The sequence below is a fragment of the Zeugodacus cucurbitae genome, chromosome 3, assembly GCF_028554725.1.
Source record: "Zeugodacus cucurbitae isolate PBARC_wt_2022May chromosome 3, idZeuCucr1.2, whole genome shotgun sequence".
Lineage (NCBI taxonomy): Eukaryota > Metazoa > Arthropoda > Insecta > Diptera > Tephritidae > Zeugodacus > Zeugodacus cucurbitae.
The window spans coordinates 28,921,140-28,945,291 of NC_071668.1; the positions used below are offsets into that span (position 1 = coordinate 28,921,140).

General features: G+C 33.5%; 1 protein-coding gene across 2 annotated transcripts; it reads left to right on the top strand.

Annotated features, from left to right (window-relative positions):
- The first annotated feature begins 36 nt into the window (after positions 1–36).
- LOC105212899 (uncharacterized) lies at positions 37–23,250 on the top strand. Of its 2 annotated transcripts, XM_011185247.3 has the most exons (6): positions 37–951; positions 18,996–19,329; positions 19,394–20,041; positions 21,174–21,437; positions 21,498–22,429; positions 22,512–23,250. In XM_011185247.3, exons 3-6 carry the CDS (start codon positions 19,525–19,527, stop codon positions 22,719–22,721), a joined length of 1,923 nt encoding a protein of 640 aa, XP_011183549.1. In that variant the 5' UTR covers positions 37–951; positions 18,996–19,329; positions 19,394–19,524; the 3' UTR covers positions 22,722–23,250. The 2 variants fall into 2 exon arrangements, with proteins under 2 accessions (XP_011183549.1, XP_054082706.1); XM_054226731.1 differs by having other exon boundaries at positions 18,996–20,041.
- Positions 23,251–24,152: the final 902 nt, after the last annotated feature.

Below are 24,152 nucleotides of genomic sequence, written 5' to 3' on the forward strand. Positions count from 1 at the left end.
TATGAAGAAAATGACAATAGACTTTCGCAAGTGGCAGCACTGTTGTGGTGAAAAGTGGTGTATGTAGTGCGATGGGTGCGCAAGCATTCGCAAAAATTATTTAGTGAATTTTTATAAAAAATTCGATCGAACAAAAGTTGAGATTATAATATTAAGTTAAAGAAAGGTATTTGAATACATATAAGTTTAAGTAATAAATTTCAAAGTTGGATTATAAGTCACCTTGGCATTTTCTCGGTTAATGAGTTCACCAAATGTCCATCAGCATATGTACATATGAATATACTTCTCTCATATCACAACCTTCTTCAAAAGTAGCAGAAGCAGTAGCAACACAACAATTTAGCCATTTATAAATATCCATCTTGAGTCGTAGACGGTTCGGCTGCGGATATAGCAAATCAAGAGCAATAAAAAGCAACGTCCAAAAGCTGCACTGTTGTGTATGTGTGTTTGTGAGCCTCATTTACAAAAATTTCATCATTCGCGTGTTGTTGTTAATTTTTTGAAATACTCATTATAAGTAACCAATTGAAATCAATGTTGTAGTAAGGTGATCGTGGCCGACATCGTGTTAGAAAACAATGTGAGGTCAGTCGCTTAGGGTCTCACTCGGTTTAACATTTAGTGTGTTTGGAATAAAAATTGTGTCGAATTGCTGGATGGATTTTATCATCGATACCATTCCTTAACCGGTCATCAATAAATATTCTGCGTGATTACTAGCTTGAATTGTTAATTTAAAAAATATTACAAATGCGTGTTGTGTTCACTCGTACACCGGTATAAACAAACTATACAGATACCAATTGCCAGGAGCAATTTTGCTGCATCATATCGCAACATACGGAAAACAACAACCTTTGGCAGTCGTTTATTTTGAAGTGAAGAAAATGCATACATACATGTGGATTTGCCCTTCACGATGATGTCAATGCAACAAGCTATCAGGTGAGTTTTGTATAGCATGAAGTTTTATATCACTTATCTTTTTTTTAATAAGTAATTTCGAAGTTAAGCGGATAGCAGAAATTATAAAAGAAAACGTAATTTCTGCTTGCTCAGTAGCTCAGGATTTTGTCTTATCTCGTACTTCTCCTTTTATCTTTTGGAGCTTGTTTGCGTCAACTTGCCGCACTTAAAAGAAAGAAAAAGAAAATATAAGAGACTTCTCGCAAAAGATTGAAAAAACCAGTATTGCTAACCAGTGAGTGATGTTTGTTTAGTGGATTTTTTTTTTTTGGTGATTAACTTAATGATTTGATGACTGGAAGACGTACATGTGTACACTTTTATATTTGTATGTAAATAAATATCTATCATAAACGAATCTTTAAAAAATTTACACAGGCGCATGTGGTAATAACTACATATGTACGTGCACTGAAGTCACTCGTACACCCTGAAGTTATAAATAAGCACATACCACTGTACATTTAGTAATATAAAACTATAATTATGTATGAATGAAAGATGGTTTCGACCTTGTCCACCTCTTTCAATTATGATGTCTTACAATAGGTGCAGTTACATATATGAACCTACGTTATATTTTATTGTTTGATAAAACAATAAAGCATGGCGTCATAATTTTACTTATATTCTTTTACATAAACACCTCAGCCAATTATGACCATGAGGATTAGTTCGTTTTACAACTTCCTTTAAAGAAACTCCTAACAAAAACAATGTTTTGTATAATGCATACATTTTTGAATGTGTATGTACAAAGAAATTTATACAAATACAATTGGAATTTGGACGTATTCTTGTTGGATGTCTGGTCAAACTTCTCATCCCATTTGCAGTGAGCAAATTGTGCACAAGCCGACTCTTTCGTTTTACTTATTATATTTTAAACGAGTAACTGATATTTGCTTTACACTGTTTTGCAGTCATCAGACATATTGTACATTATTCTATATTATCAGAGAAGTGACAGGTTTTGACAGAAGCATTATTAAAATTTGAAATTGGCACAATAATAAAAGGCAGAGTCATTACCACAGATTAAACAATTTGACATTATCGCTAACCATTGTAATGTCAAAACTAAATTTTACACCAAATAAAAATTGATTTAATTAGTGGTTATTCAAAAATTGCTTATTTATCCCATACTTTAAATAAACTATAAACAGTGCTAAACCTGAAACATCCGTATTAAATTAGTCTAAGAAATAGGTGGCTTTTTGGACGAAGGTGGCGATATATCTCCTTTTAGACATATGCCAAAACGTTTTAATTATATTTTCATATTTTTGTTATTAATTTCTGTGATATCTTTGTAAGTTATTAAAATCAATTTCCACGCTAGTTATAGTACATATATGTAGTAAATACTGTTACTATCGCACATTGTTATCATTTTAAAAATGTTTGTAATCAAAAATACAGGAATATTTACCAAGGACCATTTTATTTTTGATTATTTTTATTTCATTATAATTAAATAGATTTGGTGGCGTTTTATATATGCGCATACAAATACTTGTCTGTTAACAACTTGTTTCAAATCTAATTTCGATAACTCAAATGTAATTACGCACATATCTCTAGGAACATATAATTTGGGATTTATGACAAAGCTACGCACTGAAGTAGGTATATTTAACTAACTAAAACAGTAAATAAGTACAATAAAAATAGTTATAAAAACTTCATAATTCTGCAATAAAAAAGTTATCATTCCTTTTTTATCTTATAGTACACATGCTTTATCTATGTTTTAATTAGTGCCTCTTATATGCACTGAATACATTCTTAGCAGACGTAGTCGTTTTATTATCATTTCTACGAAAACAACAGGGCTTTCAAATTGATTTTTGTTAATCTAAACAGGTGAATTTATTCTAAAGTGTTAACATTAAAATAAATAAAATTAAAAAGTTTTGAAGCTACATATTCTTTTCGGAAATTTTTATTTAAAATAAATATTTAATTTAATTTTAATAAAATAAATCTTCTTCTATTTATTTTTTCGGTTTTAAACCAAATTGGCTCTTTTTACGGTCTTTGAATCGAACCAATAAGCAAAGCTTTTATTTTAAAACCACTCCATAAAAATTATTAAGTTCGAATTTCTTCTGAGTAGATCGAACCACTGAACCGGACCCCATTGATTTTGGCTGTAGTTTACATTTTAATTTATATACATATGTATAATTCCGATGTTTCAAACCGTAGTGATTACAATTTTTGGGATGAACACGTTTAGAATAGCCCCGACCTTAATGATTAGTTGATAGAAATATTGGATAATTCAACTTTAAATACACATACGATTTCATTACGGTCGTGTTACAATACACATTTTTGTGAGTACAATTTTTAATGAACGTGACAAATTGAAGTGGTGAAGTTTTGTAATATTTGGATTTAGGACCAAGGTAGAATTATTATATTCAAAAATACATGTATAAAACTGTCTTTCTCTTATGGTTTGAATTTGCAACTAGAAAGAATAGAAAATACGGACAAACAAAAATTTGGCATGTTATTTCAATGTCGATGTTAATGCTATTATTTTAATGTTACTTGTATTATATATACCAGAGCTTCATTCCTATTAACTCGTTCCTTAAAATATTAGTATACTCATTAAAATAATTCCATAGAGATGCTGCAATTTTAATGTGTACCTATATATCGGCTTGCTACCGGCTTACTGTACGAACGTAAATAATTTTCGATCAAAAAATAAATGCATAAACTATACTAAAGTTATTTCTCGGTTCTTTGTACTTTTATGAACATCTAACATGTCACTAGAATAAAATGGAGCAATATGACGCACTCTGGAAGAACATATATAACTATGAATCGTGTATCATTGTAAGTTCAAAAGTAAACTAAATTCACTTCGTACGTCAAAAGTAAATATACCCAAGTCAAACCAAGTATGACGTCAATATTAGGGTAGCTCGATCTGCAAAACAAAAAAAGCTGTAGCGTAGCTTATCAAGTGACTTTCTCTCAAATTTCGGCATGTCATTTAGTTTACTCATCTGTATGTAGAACAAAAATATTTTATAATTTTAGTTGAAGACGAAGGTACAATCTTGCAAAGTTTCTGGCAATATATCAAGTATTTACTTTTTGTTTAAAGAAGCTTCAATGTATTCAAATTCCAAACCCAGTAAAAACCATAAAGGATTATAGTAATATAATCGAATCATCAAAAGCACAACCGTTTCAAAACTTTAATGACTACCTGTAGAGATCAGATCATCAGCGTCGCATAAAAGAGACATACTGCGTAGTTTCCGCAATAGTTTACTACCGATATCGTTTGTAGAGATGTGCACTTGTTTAAAGTCATGTATGGCTGTGTTTCATATAACAACATATGTACATATGTATCTGTCTTATCGTTTGCAATTATATAAGAACATATGTAGGTGTTTTATCATTTGCATTTATCACAGCGAATTCGAAATTACCCAAAATTCTAAGATAACTGTCTTTATCTTTTAAAATGTCGCATTTTTTGTATTTGTATTTAAATAATTCAAATAGGGATGTGGGGTAAAGGAAGTAAAATTGATTAATATGCTGTCAAAACCATTGATTTTTATTATCGCAACATGCTGCACTGTGTTAAAAAGAAAAAAAACTGCATCTTTATCTTATAGAATAACATTTTATAGATAATTTAAATCATTCACACAAATGTCTATGTCCATCAAATCTTTATATTAGAGAAGTCGGACTAAATTGAAATCATATTTCCGCTTATAGTTTCCTTTACCCCTTTAAAATTTTAGAACTTACCCAAGTGAGGAACACATCGACTTCCTCACTCCCGGCACCATTCTTGAATTTATAAGAGTGCTGGAATTGATGAAATTTATGTAGACATCGGGAGGACACAATAGACCACAGGTCGCAATGCATTCCTCTTCTATTATATTATACCTTTACCCCGTAAATTGTTCTAATAACATAGAGTAGAAATCTTTTCTGCACTACACTGGACTATAATGCTAAAAATAAATTGAAAATTGGTTTATGCCTTGGTATAGCATTCTTATAAACACAAATATGATTTTTGACCGAATAACTAAAAATGGTGAAAACATAGATTTGGAGCTTCATCTACCCCTTATTTCCGTTACAATTATATCCTCCTGATTGGTTATTTTATATCGTACATATCGGTCAGCGTTTGATATAGTTCAAGGTAAGGTATAGGAATGAGACAGAGTGTAGTCCTGATCGGCTGCAATATTTTTAAAATCTTTAATTCTAATAAATTGCATGGGTAAATCGTTTTCGGCAGCTACTAAACTTCTACCTTTGTTACTTATTTTACGAAAAAATATTTAATACATGCATGTATTTAAGTGCATACCGGCTATAACCGGCTAAACGGTTTCTACGCCAATTACATTGCATTTAAGTGCATTCACCTTGAAACCTATGTACTTCATTTGAAGTTGCGTTGTGATAAGCATTTCCGAGTGAGCAGACATACTTCAGAACTAAAGAAACTTTTATCTGAAACACGCTGCTTCCTAGAAAGAGTCAAATTTTCCAATTTTTGAGACCAGACATTTTTTATTTCACCGGGATTTGTTGGCTAAAGCCATACATTTTTTTTAATGAACTATATTTATGCAAATACGTGACATTTTAAGCTAAGATTTTCTATTCTTTTCGTTTACTGCCACGTGTCGTAGTAAAGCGTCTTGTTGTCTGTCTAAATTACAATAGGAATGCATATCGCCCTTTAGAATTTTACTTTATTAACTATTTGTGTTATAAATGTACTTATGTAAATAGTTTTTGTTTTTGTGTTGTGGTATTCGCTTTTGTAAATGCAAATATTTTAACAGCTCACATGCATTCATATGCATATATGTTATTTAGAAGAAAATAATTAAAACTTATTGTTAAAGATATGAGTTTACTCCGTTACGTGCTTTCTTCCAAAATCCTATAAATGTCAGTATTTTTTCACATCCTTTGTAATGAAGATTCGAAGCTAATATTAAAAAAAAATTTACTTTATTTCTTTGAAAAATTTGTTATATATGAAAAATGAACGTAAACTCAATCAAACGGATAAAACGTAATAAGGGAAAAGTCCCTTGATGATTGATCAAGCAAAAATAATTATAATAGATCTGTGGCTTTTGCTCGATTCGCTGTTCTCCGACGTTTGGCCAATCGAACAGCTCCTAACGTTTAGCCGTAGAAATAATACTGTAAACTGTAATTTAGTTTTTTTTTCTGTATTCGATGTTTTACAAACACTTGTAAAAGTAATAATTTCCGACTACTCAATGACCACTCAATTGGCATTGGGATTTTTAATGTGCTTGAATATAATTCTTAGCTCACTTACTTTTTCCAATTAATAGGAAATTTAATTCTTATATTGAAAGACATCGCCACTTCATGTTAATGAATGAATCAATCTGAAACTTTTTTATTAATTCACCAGTCTGATCAAATTAATGTGAAATTTCATTATCAAAATGATAAAGTTGCACTAATTATATTGGTGCAGAATTATTTTAAGACTCACCGTAGGCTCTGTACGTGCTTAAATAATTTCAATGCGATGAGAAGTGAATGATAACCAAATTCAAACTACTACTGCCACAAAATAAAAAAAAAAAAACCGTACGCGGTCCCACTTTTATCGCCAAGCTTTAATAGTCGCCATTGCATAGAAAGTAATACAGACAAATTTATATCAAAGAATATAATTTTTGTTAAAAAGTGTCCAAAAGGGTTCTGGTCAAATACTTGTTCCATATATATATATATATATATTTTTTTTTTATACTTTCGCAACAAAGGTATAATAGTTTTGTTCACATAGAATAGTTTTGTTCACACATACACATATTTCTTGGCACCATTAGAAGTTCGAGATGGGCTAATGCCATCAAAATGGCGATAACCGAAAACCTATAAAGAGTTATAACTAAGCCATAAATTAAGCTATGAAAGCGAAATTTGGTACAAAGGATCATACAAGAAGGGACATATTTAATGTATATTTTTTTAGAAAGTGAGCATGACCCCACCCCCTACTAAGCTTTTTGAACATATATCGTAAACTACTAAAGCTATATCAACGATACTCTCAGAAGTCGCTTTCTTCAGGCATTTCCTTATAGAGTCAAAAATGGAGGAAATCGGATTACGATCACAAAAGTTATGTTGAAAACTACTAAAAATACTTTGATTCAGTAAAGAAAACCATTGGGACTTAAATTTCTTTATAAAGATGTTATAAAAGGGCTATCTCCGAAACTACACGACCAATTGGAGTGAAATTCGGTTCGTGGTATATTATTGACTTGCCACTGACATAGGCCAAAAAAAGGAAAATAGGTCAAATCGCTTCACAACCACGCAGACTTCCCATAAACCAGAATTTTGAAGTCGATCTGAATCGTTATATATAAAACAAGTAAGGAAAGGCTAAGTTCGGGTGTAACCGAACATTTTATACTCTCGCAATTTATTTATTTAACTTTATTTATATTATGTAATACACAATTTGACCCACAAATTCGTCATATATATTGTTCAAAGTCCATTGAAAGTTGGAAACCATAATATTAGACTAGAAGCACCGAGATCCTCGTGTTCGATATAGTATACATAGTATTTGTACAAAGTTCTGCACCGTACTTACTTTAGTACTTACTTTATATATTGTAATGTTAAAGATTCAGATCGACCTCAAAGTTCTGGTATATAGGAAGTAGGCGTGGTTGTGAAGCGATTTGGCCCATTTTCACAACATATCATTGGAATGTAAGGAAACTATTACAAACCAAGTTTCATTGAAATCGGTCGAGTAGTTCCTGAGATATGGTTTTTGACCCATAAGTGGGCGACGCCACGCCCATTTTCCTTTTTATAAAAAAATCTGAGTGCAGCTTTCATCTGCCATTTCTTATGTGAAATTTAGTGTTTCTGACGTTTTTCCTTAGAGAGTTAACCCACTTTAAGTAATTTTCAACCTAACCTTTGTATGGGAGGTGGGCGTGGTTATTATCCGATTTCTTTCATTTTTGGACTGTATTAGGAAGTGGCTAAAAAAAACGACTGCAGAAAGTTTGATTTATATAGTTCTATTGGTTTGCGAGATATGTACAAAAAACTTAGTAGGGGGCGGGGCCACGCCCACTTCACAAAAAAAATTACATCCAAATATGCCCCTTCATAGTGCGATCCTTCATACCAAATTTTATTTCCATAGCTTTATTTATGGCTTAGTTATGGCACTTTATGTGTTTTCGGTTTTCGCCATTTTGTGGGCGTGGCAGTGGTCCGATTTTGCTAATTTTCAAAAGCAACCTTCCTATGGTGCCAAGAAATAAGTGTGCCAAGTTTCATCAAGATATCTTAATTTTTACTCAAGTTACGGACGGACGGACGGACGGACAGACAGACATTCGGATTTGAACTCCACTCTTCACCCTGATCACTTTGGTATATAACTCGTTTAGTTTTGGGTGTTACAAACAACCGTTATGTGAACAAAATTATAATACTCTCTTTAGCAACATTTGTTGCGAGAGTATAAAAACACTAGTGAAGATATCGTAACAGAACTGTGTGATTCAATCTCCCAGAAAATTTATATTTGGTCCAATACCTAGAAATCCGATTTTGTCGTCTAGTGTAATAACAATTTTAAATAATTCATTATGTATTTGGTAACGGAAACATATAATTTTCAAACATAATCCATTAAACTCAATATTCAATAATTTGAATACCTTACCAATTTAGTAATTACTATGAGAAATATGTATATGTATTTTTAAGTTTGAAAATTTACAAAAAGTCTAGCACTGATAAAGAAATACATAATTGCACCTAGTTTAACTATCATGTTTTTGTTATACATTATTGCAAAAAGTCATGGCATATGAGTTGTACACGACAATTAGATAATAGAGCGCTTAAAGTAATTATTAAGGGAAATAAGTAAGGCCAACATTGTATTTTCCCGAATCACATATTATTCACATAATTTCGTAATTGTAAGAAGAGAATTGAGTATGCACTTGGTTCACAGGGACATATGGTTGAAAGGGACATACGTGGGTCGGACGAATCCAAGGTAAAACGAACCAAACTTGCTTGGATCTGACGGAAAACGTAATAAGTGTGTAAGCCTACATACACAATTAAGAGAGTGGGTCGGCGGTGGTTCGATTATGGTATTATGGTTTATTCTCATCATCTGCTATCGGAACGATTTTCTGGATAAGCGATGGAATGTGTACAGTAGACTATCTTGACATTCTCAAAAAGATGATGAAACCATATGTTGAAGAAGAGACGCCCTGAAAATGGGAGTTTATGCAAGACAACGACACCAAGAACTCAACGAATCTCGTCAAGAATTGGTTATATTACGAATGCATTTCCGTTCTGGAGTACTTCTCAGAGTGTTCGGATCTGAAAACCATAGAGGACCTTTAGAGTGTTCTATAGAGGTCTTTATAAGCTTGCAAGTACACAAATAAGAACCAAATGTGAGAAAATGTACAAGAACCTTGGTATAGCATTCTGATGGATATTTGTGCCAATCTAGTGGTATCCATTCCCAAATGATGTCAGGATGTCTTAAAAACAAAAGATTGTAGCACAAAACATTAAAAGTTAATAATTTTTAGGTATAGCTATTTGTTCCTTGTCCCTATTTTTTTGCCACTCTGAATTTAATGTTTCAATTTTTTTGGTTTGTTAATATTTATAATATTGGTAAATTACTAAAGATGGGAAGAAAATATATAATATCAAATAAAAATAATGTTGAATTTAATTCATTTAGAAAAGGAAGCGAAAAAATTCCGAAAACTGTGCTACAAGAGTCTGTCCCTATTATTTATGCCACCAGCATATATTAGAAGAATCTCTTTAGGATTTTTTGCACTCCAAATACGCAAACTTTGGTTATTCACCTATGCTTCGAGTCGAAAGAGGTCGCTGCATATTATTTGAGGTTAAATATATTTAGTTGTCGTCCAGAACTTTAGTTTGTAAATAAAATGTTTGCTTGACGTTGTTTTGGGGTAAATCTGCATTGTAATTTGTCAAGATATGTATTTAAATTACAAACGTGTTTACTAGCTGCCAAAGTAAGTTGTAAGTTTCTAAAAACATCCTTTATTTCTGGGTCATCAGTAGCTCCAATTGAATACACGTATTTGTATACAATATATGTATAGTTTCGAACATTCAATGCCACTCAAAGCAATCAGCTACAGAGATAGATCGCCAATATTTGACATATTTTTTTATTTGTTTGAAATTTTGTTTTTACGTAGAAATGATTAAAATGTACTTGAAATTATTTTTAATTACATATTCGAATTATATTCTTCTGTTTTGATTAGTTGTTTGAGTTCACTTTTGCAGCATAAGTTTGTGAAAGGTATAAAATTTGGAAGGAGAACACGCATATCGACATATTTACGATTCTTACATATATACGTACATATGTACATACATACATACATATGTTCATGTGTTACTCGTTTCGTCAAGCCGGATGACCAATGTTCGAAAGATTTATCAGGGTCAATGTACCAATAAGGCTAAGGCGGTGTTTTCTTTAGAGATTTAAAGTGGTACATATAAGTTCGATATGCCATATTATTTGGCAATAAGCTCATGGTGGCGTGTTATTTATATTGGAGTGAGAAGAAGGGAAAAGTTAGAAGAAGTTAGCGATGATGAAGCACCAGTTTGAACATATAGAAACTTCTATGAGTACGTTTGTTTTTGTTGCAAAAAAAAATAAATTTTCTCAAAATCGATAATTATTCTAAGCAACAATTCCAAGCCATTCTGTAATATGCTTTTTGAGTTCATAACTAATGGAATCTTCGGGTATTAATAAATGAGGAACTTTTCTGATGGGTTACATTTTAATATTTATGTATATCAAAATTATATATCTCAGAAATGTAAATATCTATTTTAATTTAATGTCTGGTTTATGATTTAAACGATATAAAGAAATGCATTTGGTTTGGTTGTTATATTGTTAGATCATAACAACTTGTTTAATGATTATCGTGACATATTCTGGATCAAAAAATGAGCTAAATAGTTAAAAGGAGTATAAATATTTTCGACAACTTTAACTGACATCCCTTTTCGTATAATATTTCTTCACTAATGATCTTAAGATGGTTGCTAAGGTTAATTTTGAAATTTCAATGATGTGTATGACAGCTTCAATGAACGCTCTAGACTGTCTGAGCTGGTTGAAAATCGTACATAACTTCCATTATTAATATTTTAACGGATTTCATAAATTAATCCCTTACTAAAACTCGACTCTTAGTTCGACCACTGGATTATCAAATAAAATTGTTATTGTTGTAAAGGTTACTCAAATTTGCCAGAACCGGCACGCCTAAATTAATTGTCATGGTAGTCATCTAACGGGAGCCCAGGAAACGGTCATAAACTATGCAACTCTTATATGGTCGAGAATACCGTTGTCCCTACTACAGTCACGGGTTGCCTCTTGATGTCTCCGGTTGGTCATCTACACAATGAGGCCCGTTTGATACATGAGATGGAGCATAACGAAATGCTCTTCAAACAGTTTCTGTTGGGATGGTTTCGTAGAACTCATCTAACACCCCTTTCCCTTTGGTCCGACCAAGTCGAAATTGCTCGTTTCCTGGGCCTCCCGTTAGAACCCTTCGATGACAATTAATGCCTTTACACTAACACTTAATACTAATTCAAACAACTCAACACTTATTACTCAACTTTCCAACTTCTAACTCGTTTACACTTTACTTCACTACTCTCTCCTTAGAACTTTCATTTACTCGCCAACTATCTCATTAGAACTGTGTCCTACCCCCGTAAATATTGGTAACTACGGTTTCGATGTCTGGATAAATCTAGCAAGTTATCGATTTCGATTGTATTTATATATCAATTTCGGCCTAATTTCGTCATTTCTCATGTCTTTTGTTCGAGTTAAAACTCTACTTGATTGTGTTGTTGTTTAAATTTTATTCGTTTGTCAAATTTAAAAACTATTCACCTTTGTTATTGATGGTTGGTAATTGATGTGGACAAAAGTGCAGGTGAATTCACTTGAACAGCAAGAAAAGTCAAATTAATATTACGAATCATTTATGTGTACAATGTCAATAATTGTAGATATGTACGTATTTATATTTGCTTACGCGTATACAAATATATAGTACATAAATAAAAATTAAAATTCATACTACAACAACAACTAAATTGCTTAAGTTCGGTAGGTAAATGATTAAACAAAAATACATACATATGTACAAATATTTGTGCACAAATACGGCATAAAATAATTTGCACAGTCTTTTGAATTTCTACACTCATGTGAAAAATAATGATTCACATAACGAGTTTCCTGGCAGTACAATATTGTTTTCCATCGATTCTGATTAAAGGTTGTATTTGGAAATTTAACGTTTAAACTTATTTTTAATCAATTAGAAATAGGAATTGCAGCGATAATTCCCGTAAAAGTTTATCTGTTGATAAGATTTCGCGCATAGTTGAAACTATCACTTACGGACAAAATAATAGGTGTGTTTTTAAGCCAAAAAACAATTAAAAGGAAACTCTGGTCGTCCAAGACCTGATCGATAATCCTCGTATAGCAAGAAAGCGCCCTTTTATGGTCTTGAGTTAACAAGTTGGACTAAAAATTAGCTCGCGGACAATTTTCCTTTAGGCAACACAGGAACTCAAAGTATATATACTTCTACGGAAGGTCGATATACAGAAGAGGAAAGTTTTTGTCGCTGAATACAAAAATTTGTGCGGTCCCACTAGAGGTGAAATACTTAATTCAGGGATGAAGTTAAGTTTAATATTTATGGAAATGTTGTAAAAGGACTGCCTGTCGGCGGAATAACATCGAATTTGATTGTAGATACTCCACAAAGAAAATTAAGCATGGGGCGGTGGTATGGGGATATTTTGTATTTTGGATACAATGACGGCCATTGACTACAGGGTTATTTTTCAAAATGTTAAGCGGAAATATTTTGAAAAAGATATGCCCCTTAGATGTTTTTATCAACAAATTAACAACCTAAAACTCGGATTAAGGCTGGTATCAGAGTGGTTCATTGATGCAAATGTGACCTGTAGGTAATGGTCTAGTCAATCCTCCCATCTAACCCCGAATGAGAACTATGTAGAGGGACCTTAAGAGAAGAATGAAAGTAGTGTATGACCGATTAATCGGAATTGGCATCGGCATCGGCCAGTATCGGCGACAAAATTCAGCATCGGCTTCGGCATCGGCCAAGAATGATCCGATTTATCAAATATACACAGTTTTGTTCAACAATTTGTTGAGGTTTTGAAGATAATTTCATAATATCTATTTTTAAAAGTTTCTCATTTCATGCGAAATTCAGTTCGTCTCGCCACACTCATATTATATGAATAAATATCAATAATGAATATATAGTAATCACTTTATGAACAAATGATTGTTTGTACCAAAGTGTATTCAACAAAGTGAACTAAGTATATGACGTTTCATTTTTTTTACCCGATTTTGACATGTTTGTTGCCATTGATTTAACCCTTACATTTATTCAAAAATTCAAATTTTGAAATTCAAAAGTAAACAAATTTCAAACCAAAAAATATATTTTTTAAATGAATAAAAGAAAATGCCGAATACTTTCTGCTTATGCAAAACAACTCATGGAAGCAATTTACTAATGTTTTGTGCTCCAACTGACAAATTGTAAACTATTTTATCAATATATATTATATTGTTCAAGATAAAAAAACGGGTTAATGTAAATAAATACATGAATTGTTTACTATTTTATTGTCAAAAACGGGTATGTCAAATACTTAGTTCACTTTGTTGAATACACTTTGGTTTGTACTATATTATGCTGGTACAGAACAATTTGTCCAATTTGAGCGAGTGTCCAAATTATAAGGGTGTCGAACATTACATGTTTTACGGTAATACCTGTCGACTCTTCGGTTATCGAAGTTTCTTTCTAACTTTATTTTCAAGTGCAATTCTTTATAAATACTATACGTACAGTTGATCTCCTTTTTACACGGTTTTTTTTTTGCACGGTTTTTTTTTACACGAATTTTTTATTTTAATTGTATACTTTTTTGCAATAAAATTAAAATTCCATCCGTCAATACGTCACAAATCCATTGCTGTTAATAGAATTTAATAAATTCTAAATTAGGTTTAAACTAAAAATTACAAATCTTAGATTCGAAAGCCAGTGAAAAGGTTGCAAAAATTTCAATGCGTAAACAAATAAATGAAGCTGTATGAAGAAGTAAGAAAAAAGAAGACACAGCGATTAATGACGGAACTTTGAAAATTATTATTTTTTTACCATTCCCAGAATAGTTGTTGTTTGTTCCTTCTAATAGTAATATGTACATACATATAATACCAGAAAAGTCTATAACAACAACAACAGTGAAAATTCTCACTGTACGAATAGATAGAATTTCATGTAAAATTAGATCTTTTTTACACGTTTTGTATTTTTTGCACGATTTTTTTCTTAAATTGGTTCCAATAGTGAGTTTTATACAAAAATTTGATTTTTTTTGCACGGTTTTTTTTTACACGAGTAATTTACTGTCCCAGTTAACCGTGCAAAAAGGAGATTAACTGTATTATTATTATTAAAACTAGACAAGCTGAACCAAGTGATTGAGATGTTTTGGTGAAACGTTGCTCTTCAGTTTGCTGGCATATCTCTTCTTTTTAGACGTGATTGATTACAGGAATTAGCCAATGGGTTTGGGTGATCTCGGAGTTTGGATAAATATTTGATTCTGTTGTTCTCTACTTCTTTCTTTACCATGAGAATACCAAGATCTTTATGGATATTTTCATTACGCATGTACCATGGTGAACACGTGGTTGTTCTAAGCATTTTTGATTGGATTTTCTGAATTATATCGATATTGGTAACACAGGTCGTACCCCACAGTTGAATGCCGTACATCCAAATCGGCCTTATGACCGCGTTATAGGCTAAATTTTGAATTTTTGTTTAGAAGCCAATTTAAGTTTGCAGCTCTATTTTCATGCAGGTTATTTTGCTTGATATGTGTTTTCTCCACGTGAGCCTTCTATCCAAGTGAATACCAAGATATGTTACTTCAGTCGCTTGGTACTAAAATATTGTTCATTTTAACTGTCGGGCCCGTTTTTGGTCTTAGGGAAAATTGCACTTTTGTTCATTTACATTTATACGCCAGTTGGCTAGCCATTCTTCGACAAAAATCAAATGCTCTTCTAATACTCTTGATGCTATAATTGGGCATTTGTTTCGGCTCACTAAAGCTGTGTCATCCGCAAAAGTTGATGTACAGTGGCTCAAACGCAAAATGGGACACCGCACTGTGCTACAGAAAGGGCCTCCAGTTTGAGTGAAAATTATACATTTCTTTAATAAAAAGTAAGCAACATATTTTGAACTTATATTAACTTCTAATTTCTCGTAAACTTGGTAACCAGCGCTCAACTTCATGGCAACTAAGCCAAAAAAAACATACACACCTACGATTTGAATGTCAAATGCAAAATGGGACACTTTTATTTTTGTTTATATTTGGATACATTTTTTTAAATTAATATTTAGTAGCATAACCTTTTGCGGTTGGCATAGATTCCACTAATTTTTTGCAAAAATCTGGTTGGATTTTTAGCCACTCTGCCATTATTGCAGTTTTAAGGTCATTGATTGAGCTAAATCGGTTTTTGTATACACGTCTAGCCAATTCTTCCCATACATGCTCAATGACATTTAAGTCTGGTGATTGTGGAGGTGGTTGCAATAATTTGGGACAGTTATGGATTAACCACATCTTCGGAACTTGGGATCGTTGTCCTGGTAAAAGGCAAAGTTGCTCTCGATACCCAATTTAGCTACACTTTGCTTAACATTTGCCTTTAGTATATCAAGATAGGAAAACCTATTCATATTTCCCTCGACAAACGTTAAGTTTCCCACTCCTGCACTGGACATACAGCCCCAAATCATCACAGAACCACCACCGTGCTTTACTGTGACACGTGTATTTTTACGTTCAAATTCTGTGTTCGGTTTTCTCCATACGTAGCTCCTGCCATCAGAACCATGTAAGTTAAATTTACTTTCATCAGTAAATAAAACCTATAACATCAAATATTTAGACACATTTATCACATTAGTTAACTTTAAATTGTCCTACCGTATTCCAAAAACTGTCTGCTTTTGATAAGTATTCTTTAGCAAATTTTAGCCGCTTTGCTTTGTTTTTAATGCTGATAAATGGTTTTTTCCTCATATTTCTACCGTGAAAATCATTGGAACGTAAAACATTACGGATTGTTTCTGCGCACACTGTTTTTTCAAGCTGTTTTTCAGCAAAAAGTTTTAATTCTGGAGCGCTAACAAAAGGATTAAATTTCACTTCCTTCGATATTCGTCACTCATCATGGGAATTAAGTTTATTTCCTTGACCTTCCCTACTTTTGTTGGCCAAACGAAACTCCTTGATTTATCGCGTCACAATATTCTGCACTGTGGATCTGGGTTTTCCAGTTTTTTTGGAAATTTCTCGAATTAATAGTCCTTCAGACTGAAGTTTCACAATTTCTTGCCGCTCTTCGAAATTTGTTTGCTTTCCGCGCGGAGCCATTTCACAAAACACTTAAACATAACACACGATGATTATACAATGAGTATTTATTGAAATTAAAACGCAGAACTTATTTCAGTTCCAAGAAATAACGGTGTCCCATTTTGCATTTGACATTCAAGTCGTATGTCCACTTTCACACGGGCAACTTTTGTTGCTAATTCTCGGGCGATTCTCTTTTGCTGTCGCCCCTTGCGTTCACACGAGCAATTATTGTTCGACAACTCTGTTCGGGTTTTTCTGTCATTCTCTTTCATATAATTTTCTCAACTTCTTGTACGCATCGTTTCCAAGCAAAAAAATATTTCATTAAATAATTTTTATCGTTATTCTCAATTTTCTAGCACATTTTAATTATATTATGCATATTTCTATATGTATTTGCAAATTACATACAAAATTAAATGATTAAATTCAAATTTTAAAATATATTGTAAACATTAATTTTAAAATGTGTGCAAATGCAACACTGTTACGTAGCAGCGAACTGTTACGAATAAGAACACAAAGCGTGTTGCCTGAACACAGCAGACTCGGCGCGATTCTCCTCTCCTCGTCGCCCCCTCTCCTATAAAACTAAGAATTGCCGCGACAAAAATTGCCCGTGTGAAAGGGGTCTATGTGTGTATGTTTTTTTGGCTTAGTTCCCATGAAGTTGGGTAAGGGTTACCAAGTTTACGAGGAATTACTAGCATATATATGTTCGAAATATGTTGCTTACTTTTTATTGAAAAAACTTTTTGTTTTTACTCAAATTGGAGGCCTGTTTTGTAACATACACCAGCTCTTATTGGTCGTTCTTCAGATATGAAGTCTCCTACTTTGACAGTAAACTTTCTATTTTTTATATAAGACTCCAAGTTTTATGCATTTCGATTGGTAAGCTTTTTTTAATCCTATATAAAAGCCCGTCATGCCACACTTTATCGAACGCCTGAACCACATCTAGAAATATAGCAGAACAGTATTCTCTATACTCGAACGCCCTTCTGATTTCGTTAGTAATTCTATTTACTTGTTCTACAGTGCCATGTTTTGCACGAAAACCGAATTGGTGCGTTGGTATTACATTATTTTCATGGAAGAAAGTAGACATATTTAATAGTAACACCTTTTCAAATATTTTAGAAAGACATAATACTAATCATGCACAGATTTTGTTTTAAAATATATTATATTATGTATGTATATAAGAAGATAATATATATGTACGTATATTGTTTACACCGTAACTATTATGCATTAACGAACAATTCATTAATTTTCTACACCAGAGCCTAATTAGTTTCGCTATGACTGTTCGCTTTCATAATTCTGGTGTTTATAATAAATAGTTATTTAAGAAATGTTTAACGAAAGTGAGATTCTACATTAAGCACTCAGAACTGTAATTGATGGGGTGAAAAGTCTTTGACCCCTCCGATAAACCGCCACAAGCAAAAAATTTCTATTAGAGAGTACAAATATTGAGTGAAACATTGACAGAGTTTCATTACATCTCATCCAATCCTCCAGTCCTTCTCAAATTATTAGTCTCAAAGTAGCGCTATCTCTCGATTGTTGTTGCACCGTGAGAGTTATTCAAAGCGTCCAAACACTGCAGTCGGCTGATAAGATTTTAGTCAAATTGTTTTTGGAATTCAAATAGAATTATTTTCATCGATTACTTCGAACATAGTAAAACCATATATAAACTACATTATTGTGCGTTATTTGATTAATTAGACGTCCAGATTAAATACATGGGCGAAGAAAAAATGATTTCTCACCAAGATAACGGGCAATGTCATTCAGTTTATGATACGACATTACAATCAAATGCGACCGATAAATATAAGTAATTACGCCACGTTCGTCCACCACCCACCTATTACCAGATTTCATTCTCGGTGCATATTTCTTTTTTCCTATACTCTTAAAGTGGCTATCTGGCAAAAGATTTCAATGAGGAGGTCAAGTTCGATACAAATGCCTTTTTGAAGGCTTCGATGCTTTATACAATGAAATCTCTATGGAAATCTTGAATGGCCGTTCTAATAAACGCGTTACACTCTACGGAGATTATGCCGAAAATTTCATGATTCATTGAAAATGTTCTTTCGCTGTTAAGCCACCGACTTTTCGGGTCATGTACTACGACTACTTTGTTGTTGTGGACAAGTATTTTATTAGCTAGACACTTCATTTAATTATATAGCGTAAAATGACATATGTTTAAGAGTATAATATAATAATTAATTAATTTTATTGTTCTTATTTTATTTTTCATGTAATTGAAAACATCGGAAAACTTTCAGTTGCAGAAAAGAGCGTTTCATGCAAAACATCTGAAGCACTTAAACTCTCGAGTCTAATAAAATAATGTGCCGAAGCGAATTTCAGATCGCAACTGAGCATTGCAGAATAAAGTAGTTTTAAGAATATCTGCATAGAGAAATCAGCGCGTGGCTTACATCATATATTAATTGAAATTCAACTTAAAAGACAACGACACTGCGGCTCGTTAAATTAAAATTCATCGCCAAATCTCAGGATCCCAAAAGAAAAGCAAATAAATGAATAGATTAACACGCCACGGAAACAAAGACTTACTACAATAGAAAAAAACTCGAAACAACTTCCCAACACATGGTAATGCATGAGCGAGAGGGACGAAAGTCAACTAGCATTAGAATAAAATACAAACGTTTTGTAGTTGCAGCGATTTGAACGGGCTCCAACAGCCGAACAAATCTATAATCGAACGACGAAACTCAGTGGGCCAAATTAATAGGAGAGCGAGAATTCACATATACCACTATAGAAAATAGCAAACTGAGAGCAGCTATGGGCAGCATACATAATATAAGATTTGTACGCTTTCTGCTTGTCGTGAGCATTGTTATTCTGACCATTTTCATTTACGCCACATACTCATCAAATGCGACGCTCACACCAGCCCATTCGCACACTATGCGTGCCAGTTCGGCGACGGATGCTGCGGGCGCTTTTGCGCCACAGTATCAGCAGCTGATTGGGGCGAACAAGAGTAAATTTATTAATGATGCTGCCGACAGTGGCTTCGAAATAAGCAATCGTCTGGATGCGCATAGAAGCGAAGGCGACGTTGCGCTTTTGAAGTTGAACAAAAAGGCAGCTGTTCTGACTGGCAGTAGTACAGGTTCCGGCGCAGGCGTGGGAAAGTCGCCATTGACGAGCGTTGTAAAGAAACAACATCAACATCGCGAACCAACGATAGACGTGGATGCTGTCAATGATGATGCGCCCGAAGACGATGAAATGGAGCGCTTCGGCAACGAATTGCTTGATGATATGGAAGTACAAAATATTGACAACGCTTTAGGTGAGTTAAACCACACAAATGATATTGGGTTAGAAGACAAGGTTCAGCTAACGGTATAAATAAGGATGTACATTTTTCTAGATCCTAAAATGATATATTTTTAATAGGTTTTTTGTATAAATCTCGCTAACCAATAAAGCTATATAAACCAAAGTTTTTGCAGTCTCTTGTATGAACATACCCAATTACACACCATATAATGAATTATGCAATCTATGTACAACCACCAAAGAGCGTAAAATTAATAGCATATGCCGACGAGCATTATCTAGTGGCAGCAATGGTGGGAAACCTCAACCAAAGTACGTTGGACCCACAGACTAATACCGGACATCCATTTGTCGATACATAGACAGCATGGGGACCTTGATTTCCACCTGCCCCAAATATTAAGTGATCACGGGTGTTTTAGAAGTTACCTTTATAAATTCCGTAATGACTTTATACCGTATTGTCCGGCGTGTGTAGAGTCTGTAGAAAACTCTGAACAAATAGAAAAAATTACTCAGATTAAAAAAATATAAAATGGGCGTGGCGTCGCCCACTTATGGGTCAAAAACCATATCTCAGGAACTGCTCAAAGGATTTTACATACATAATATTTTCTTAAGACCTTACAACCTCGCCTACTTCCCATATAACTCAATTTCCATCAGATTCGTTCACTTTATAATATATACTTTAGGAACCAATGAACATAGCGGAATAAAACTTTACACAAATACAGTATTTGAGCTATGTCAGCACTTGTGGAAAAGTTGTCGAAATCGGACCATAACTTTTCAATGCATCCGGGATCATCATCGAACATGAAGAACTCAGTGCCTCAGGGTAATTTTTCATCGTTTAATTTAATTCAGAATCTTCTAAAAGTGTGTCTTTGTACCAAAAATGGTTAAAATCGGGTCGTAACTTCGGCTAGCTCCCATATACCTTATAATCGTATTATCCAACTTCCGATGGCCTTAATACCTTATAAATTCTAGTGGACTTTATGCCGAATATATGGGTCAAATTGTGTGTTATCTTAATAAAACTATATAACGAAATTGCGACAGCATAAAATGTTTTGTTGCACCCGAACTTAGTCTTTCCTTACTTGTTCACTTTTATTTTTATATTTTTATTTCAGTGGTCGGTAGCATAAGCTACCCAAATGCTTCTAATGGCCAACAAAATAATGCTGGCGTTCCTCTCGAGCAGTTAAAAATGCAGCCACAAGGGCAACTAGATCAGCTTAAAAACATCAACGCAAAATCCAGTGACAACGCCAACAATATAAACAAAATACTGGATTCAGAGGTTATGATACCAACATCCAATTTGCAAAAATTTATCGAAAATGCCGATAAGATATTGAAAAACATCACGGCTGCGCCCGCGCCGAATGAAAAATGTTAGTATATGAAATACAACAACAAAAATGCAAAATTTTAATGATTTTAATTTGTTTCAGCTGTCGCAAAGGATTCAAATGGTAGCAAGCAGTTACCGTTACCTGAGGAAAAAGCGAGAGCAAATCAGGTTTCCAAAGTGGAAGACAATATTGTTCACGATGAGGATGATGTGGATGATGCAAACAGTGATGTGGCTTTGCCACCATCCGTAGTGATGACAATCAAACGTCCGGATGGCGCTGTAAAATCACAAAAGCCGAGTGAAAATAGTGCTTTGCCCAAATCGAGCGCTAATAAGCTTAAAACTCCGCCAAAAATGCCACCTAAGATAATTCCTCCAGCACCAATCAATAAAGATGACCACTCTAAAGGTATAGCCACCAGTGAAATCTACGAGTCGGGACATTTAAACGAGGAAATCAATTTCGCTAAGATTTGTCCAAACGATGGTGAAGATTTGAAGTTGCTGATACTTATCTCTTCGGCCTTAAATCACGCTGAAGCACGCCTCGCTATACGACAAACCTGGGCACACTATGGCACGCGACGTGATGTATCTATAGCATTTGTGTTGGGGCGCACTACAAACGAAAGTATAAGCAAGGAGTTGAGTATTGAGAATTTTATTTATGAGGATATGATTCGTGGAAATTTCATCGACTCTTACACTAATTTAACATTGAAAACTATTTCAACCCTGGAATGGGTGGACGTACATTGTCAGAAAGCACAATTTATATTGAAAACAGATGATGACATGTTCATAAATGTGCCGAAATTGTTGCAATTCATTGACAGCCATATCAAAGAAAAACGTGTCATATATGGACGCTTGGCGAAACAATGGAAACCCATACGTAACAAAAAGTCCAAATACTACGTATCAACCGACCAATTTAGTCAACCGCTGTTTCCTCCGTTCACCACCGGTCCGGCATATCTCATTACAAGCGACGTAATACATTTGCTTTATGAACGATCCCTGCATCAGGTGTGTAGTCGCTTAACTTTTATGTATACATACATATCTGTGAGAACCAATAACTAACTATGAAAATTAATTTATTCTACAGGTATACCTGAAGCTGGAGGATGTGTTCACAACGGGAATAGTTGCGCAACAGCTTGGTATTAAACGCGTACATGCCAATGAGTTCCTTAATCGCCGTATTGCATTTAACCCATGCAACATACGCAAACTAATCAGTGTCCATATGGTCAAGTCAAATGAACAATTTGACCTGTGGAAGAAGTTACTGGATAAAAGTACCAAGTGTAAATAGTATTTTAGATTTATACATTAAAGTCATACAATTTTCAACTGTAGACGTAAAAGTATTAATTTAAGTATATATAACGGTACGAAAAGACCTTAGCATATTTTTTATTTAAATATTATATTTAAACAAAAAGAATACAATATAAAAAGTATGTATGTAAAATATATGTGAAAGTATACAATACACATGTAATAAGTAATAAAGTGACATAAATATACATATATACTTTAGGTTAAACCACTGAAAAAACGCGACTTATACATGAATACATGATTGTATGTATTTATTTTCTAGACTTAACATTGTCGTAAATGCATTATAAATGCCATTAAAATATTTTAAAATTAAGTAAATGAATAAATCTATTTCATATTGTAATCATATTTTAATTATGAAAAAAGATGTGATGTACTAATATATGTGTGTACATAAGTTATGGTATACATACATATTGGTAGAAAGTGTGGATAACGAATTTTTTCGAATGAAATAAATCCTTAAACGTTAATATACATATATATATATATTTGAAGCAATGATTTTTTATTGGTATGTTGGTTGGTGACGAGTTTAAGTGCATATATTTGCGGTTTTAACTTCAAAATACCGCCAACTAAAATAATACTGCAATGGATGCTCTGATCGACTCTAACATGTCAAGGACATGCTTTCGAAGCGCTTTTGCTTTACATTTAATTGTTTTGAAACTTACTTTACAAATCTCAATTATATCTGTTAGGTTAGGTTCTATGGAAACTTCCCACGAGAAGATACACACTTATAGCGTTTTCTTTTCTCAAAAAAATTTAACATTTATTCTGCCCTGTACTCGGGTTTTCAAATTGTAAGCGAGAGTTGACCAGCATAATAGAAATACATTTATTGTTCTTTTATCATATAAAAAATGGAACACATTCAAAGAGGTAATGACGAATTTGTACAATGTTGAAATATAGCAAGTAAGGAAAGGCTAAGTTCGGTTGCAACCCAACTCGCAATTTCTTGATATAGCATACAATTTGACGAATATATTCGGCATACAGTCCAATGTATGTGATTGGCGTTGCAACCGTTTAGCCGGTTATAGCCGAATCGACGATAGTGCGCCACCTCTCTCTCTCCTTCGCAGTTCGGCGCCAGTTGGAGATCCCAAGTTTAACCAGGTCGCTCTCCACCTGGTCCCTCCAACGGAGTGGAGGCCTTCCCCTTCCTCGGCTTCCTCCGGCGGGTACTGCGTCGAACACTTTCAGTGCTGGAGTGTTTTCGTCCATTCGGACAACATGACCTAGCCAGCGTAGCCGCTGTCTTTTTATTCGCTGAACTATGTCAATGTCGTCGTATAACTCGTACAGCTCATCGTTCCATCGTCTGCGGTATTCGCCGTTGCCAATGTTCTGAGGACCATAAATCTTGCGCAAAATTTTCCTCTCGAAA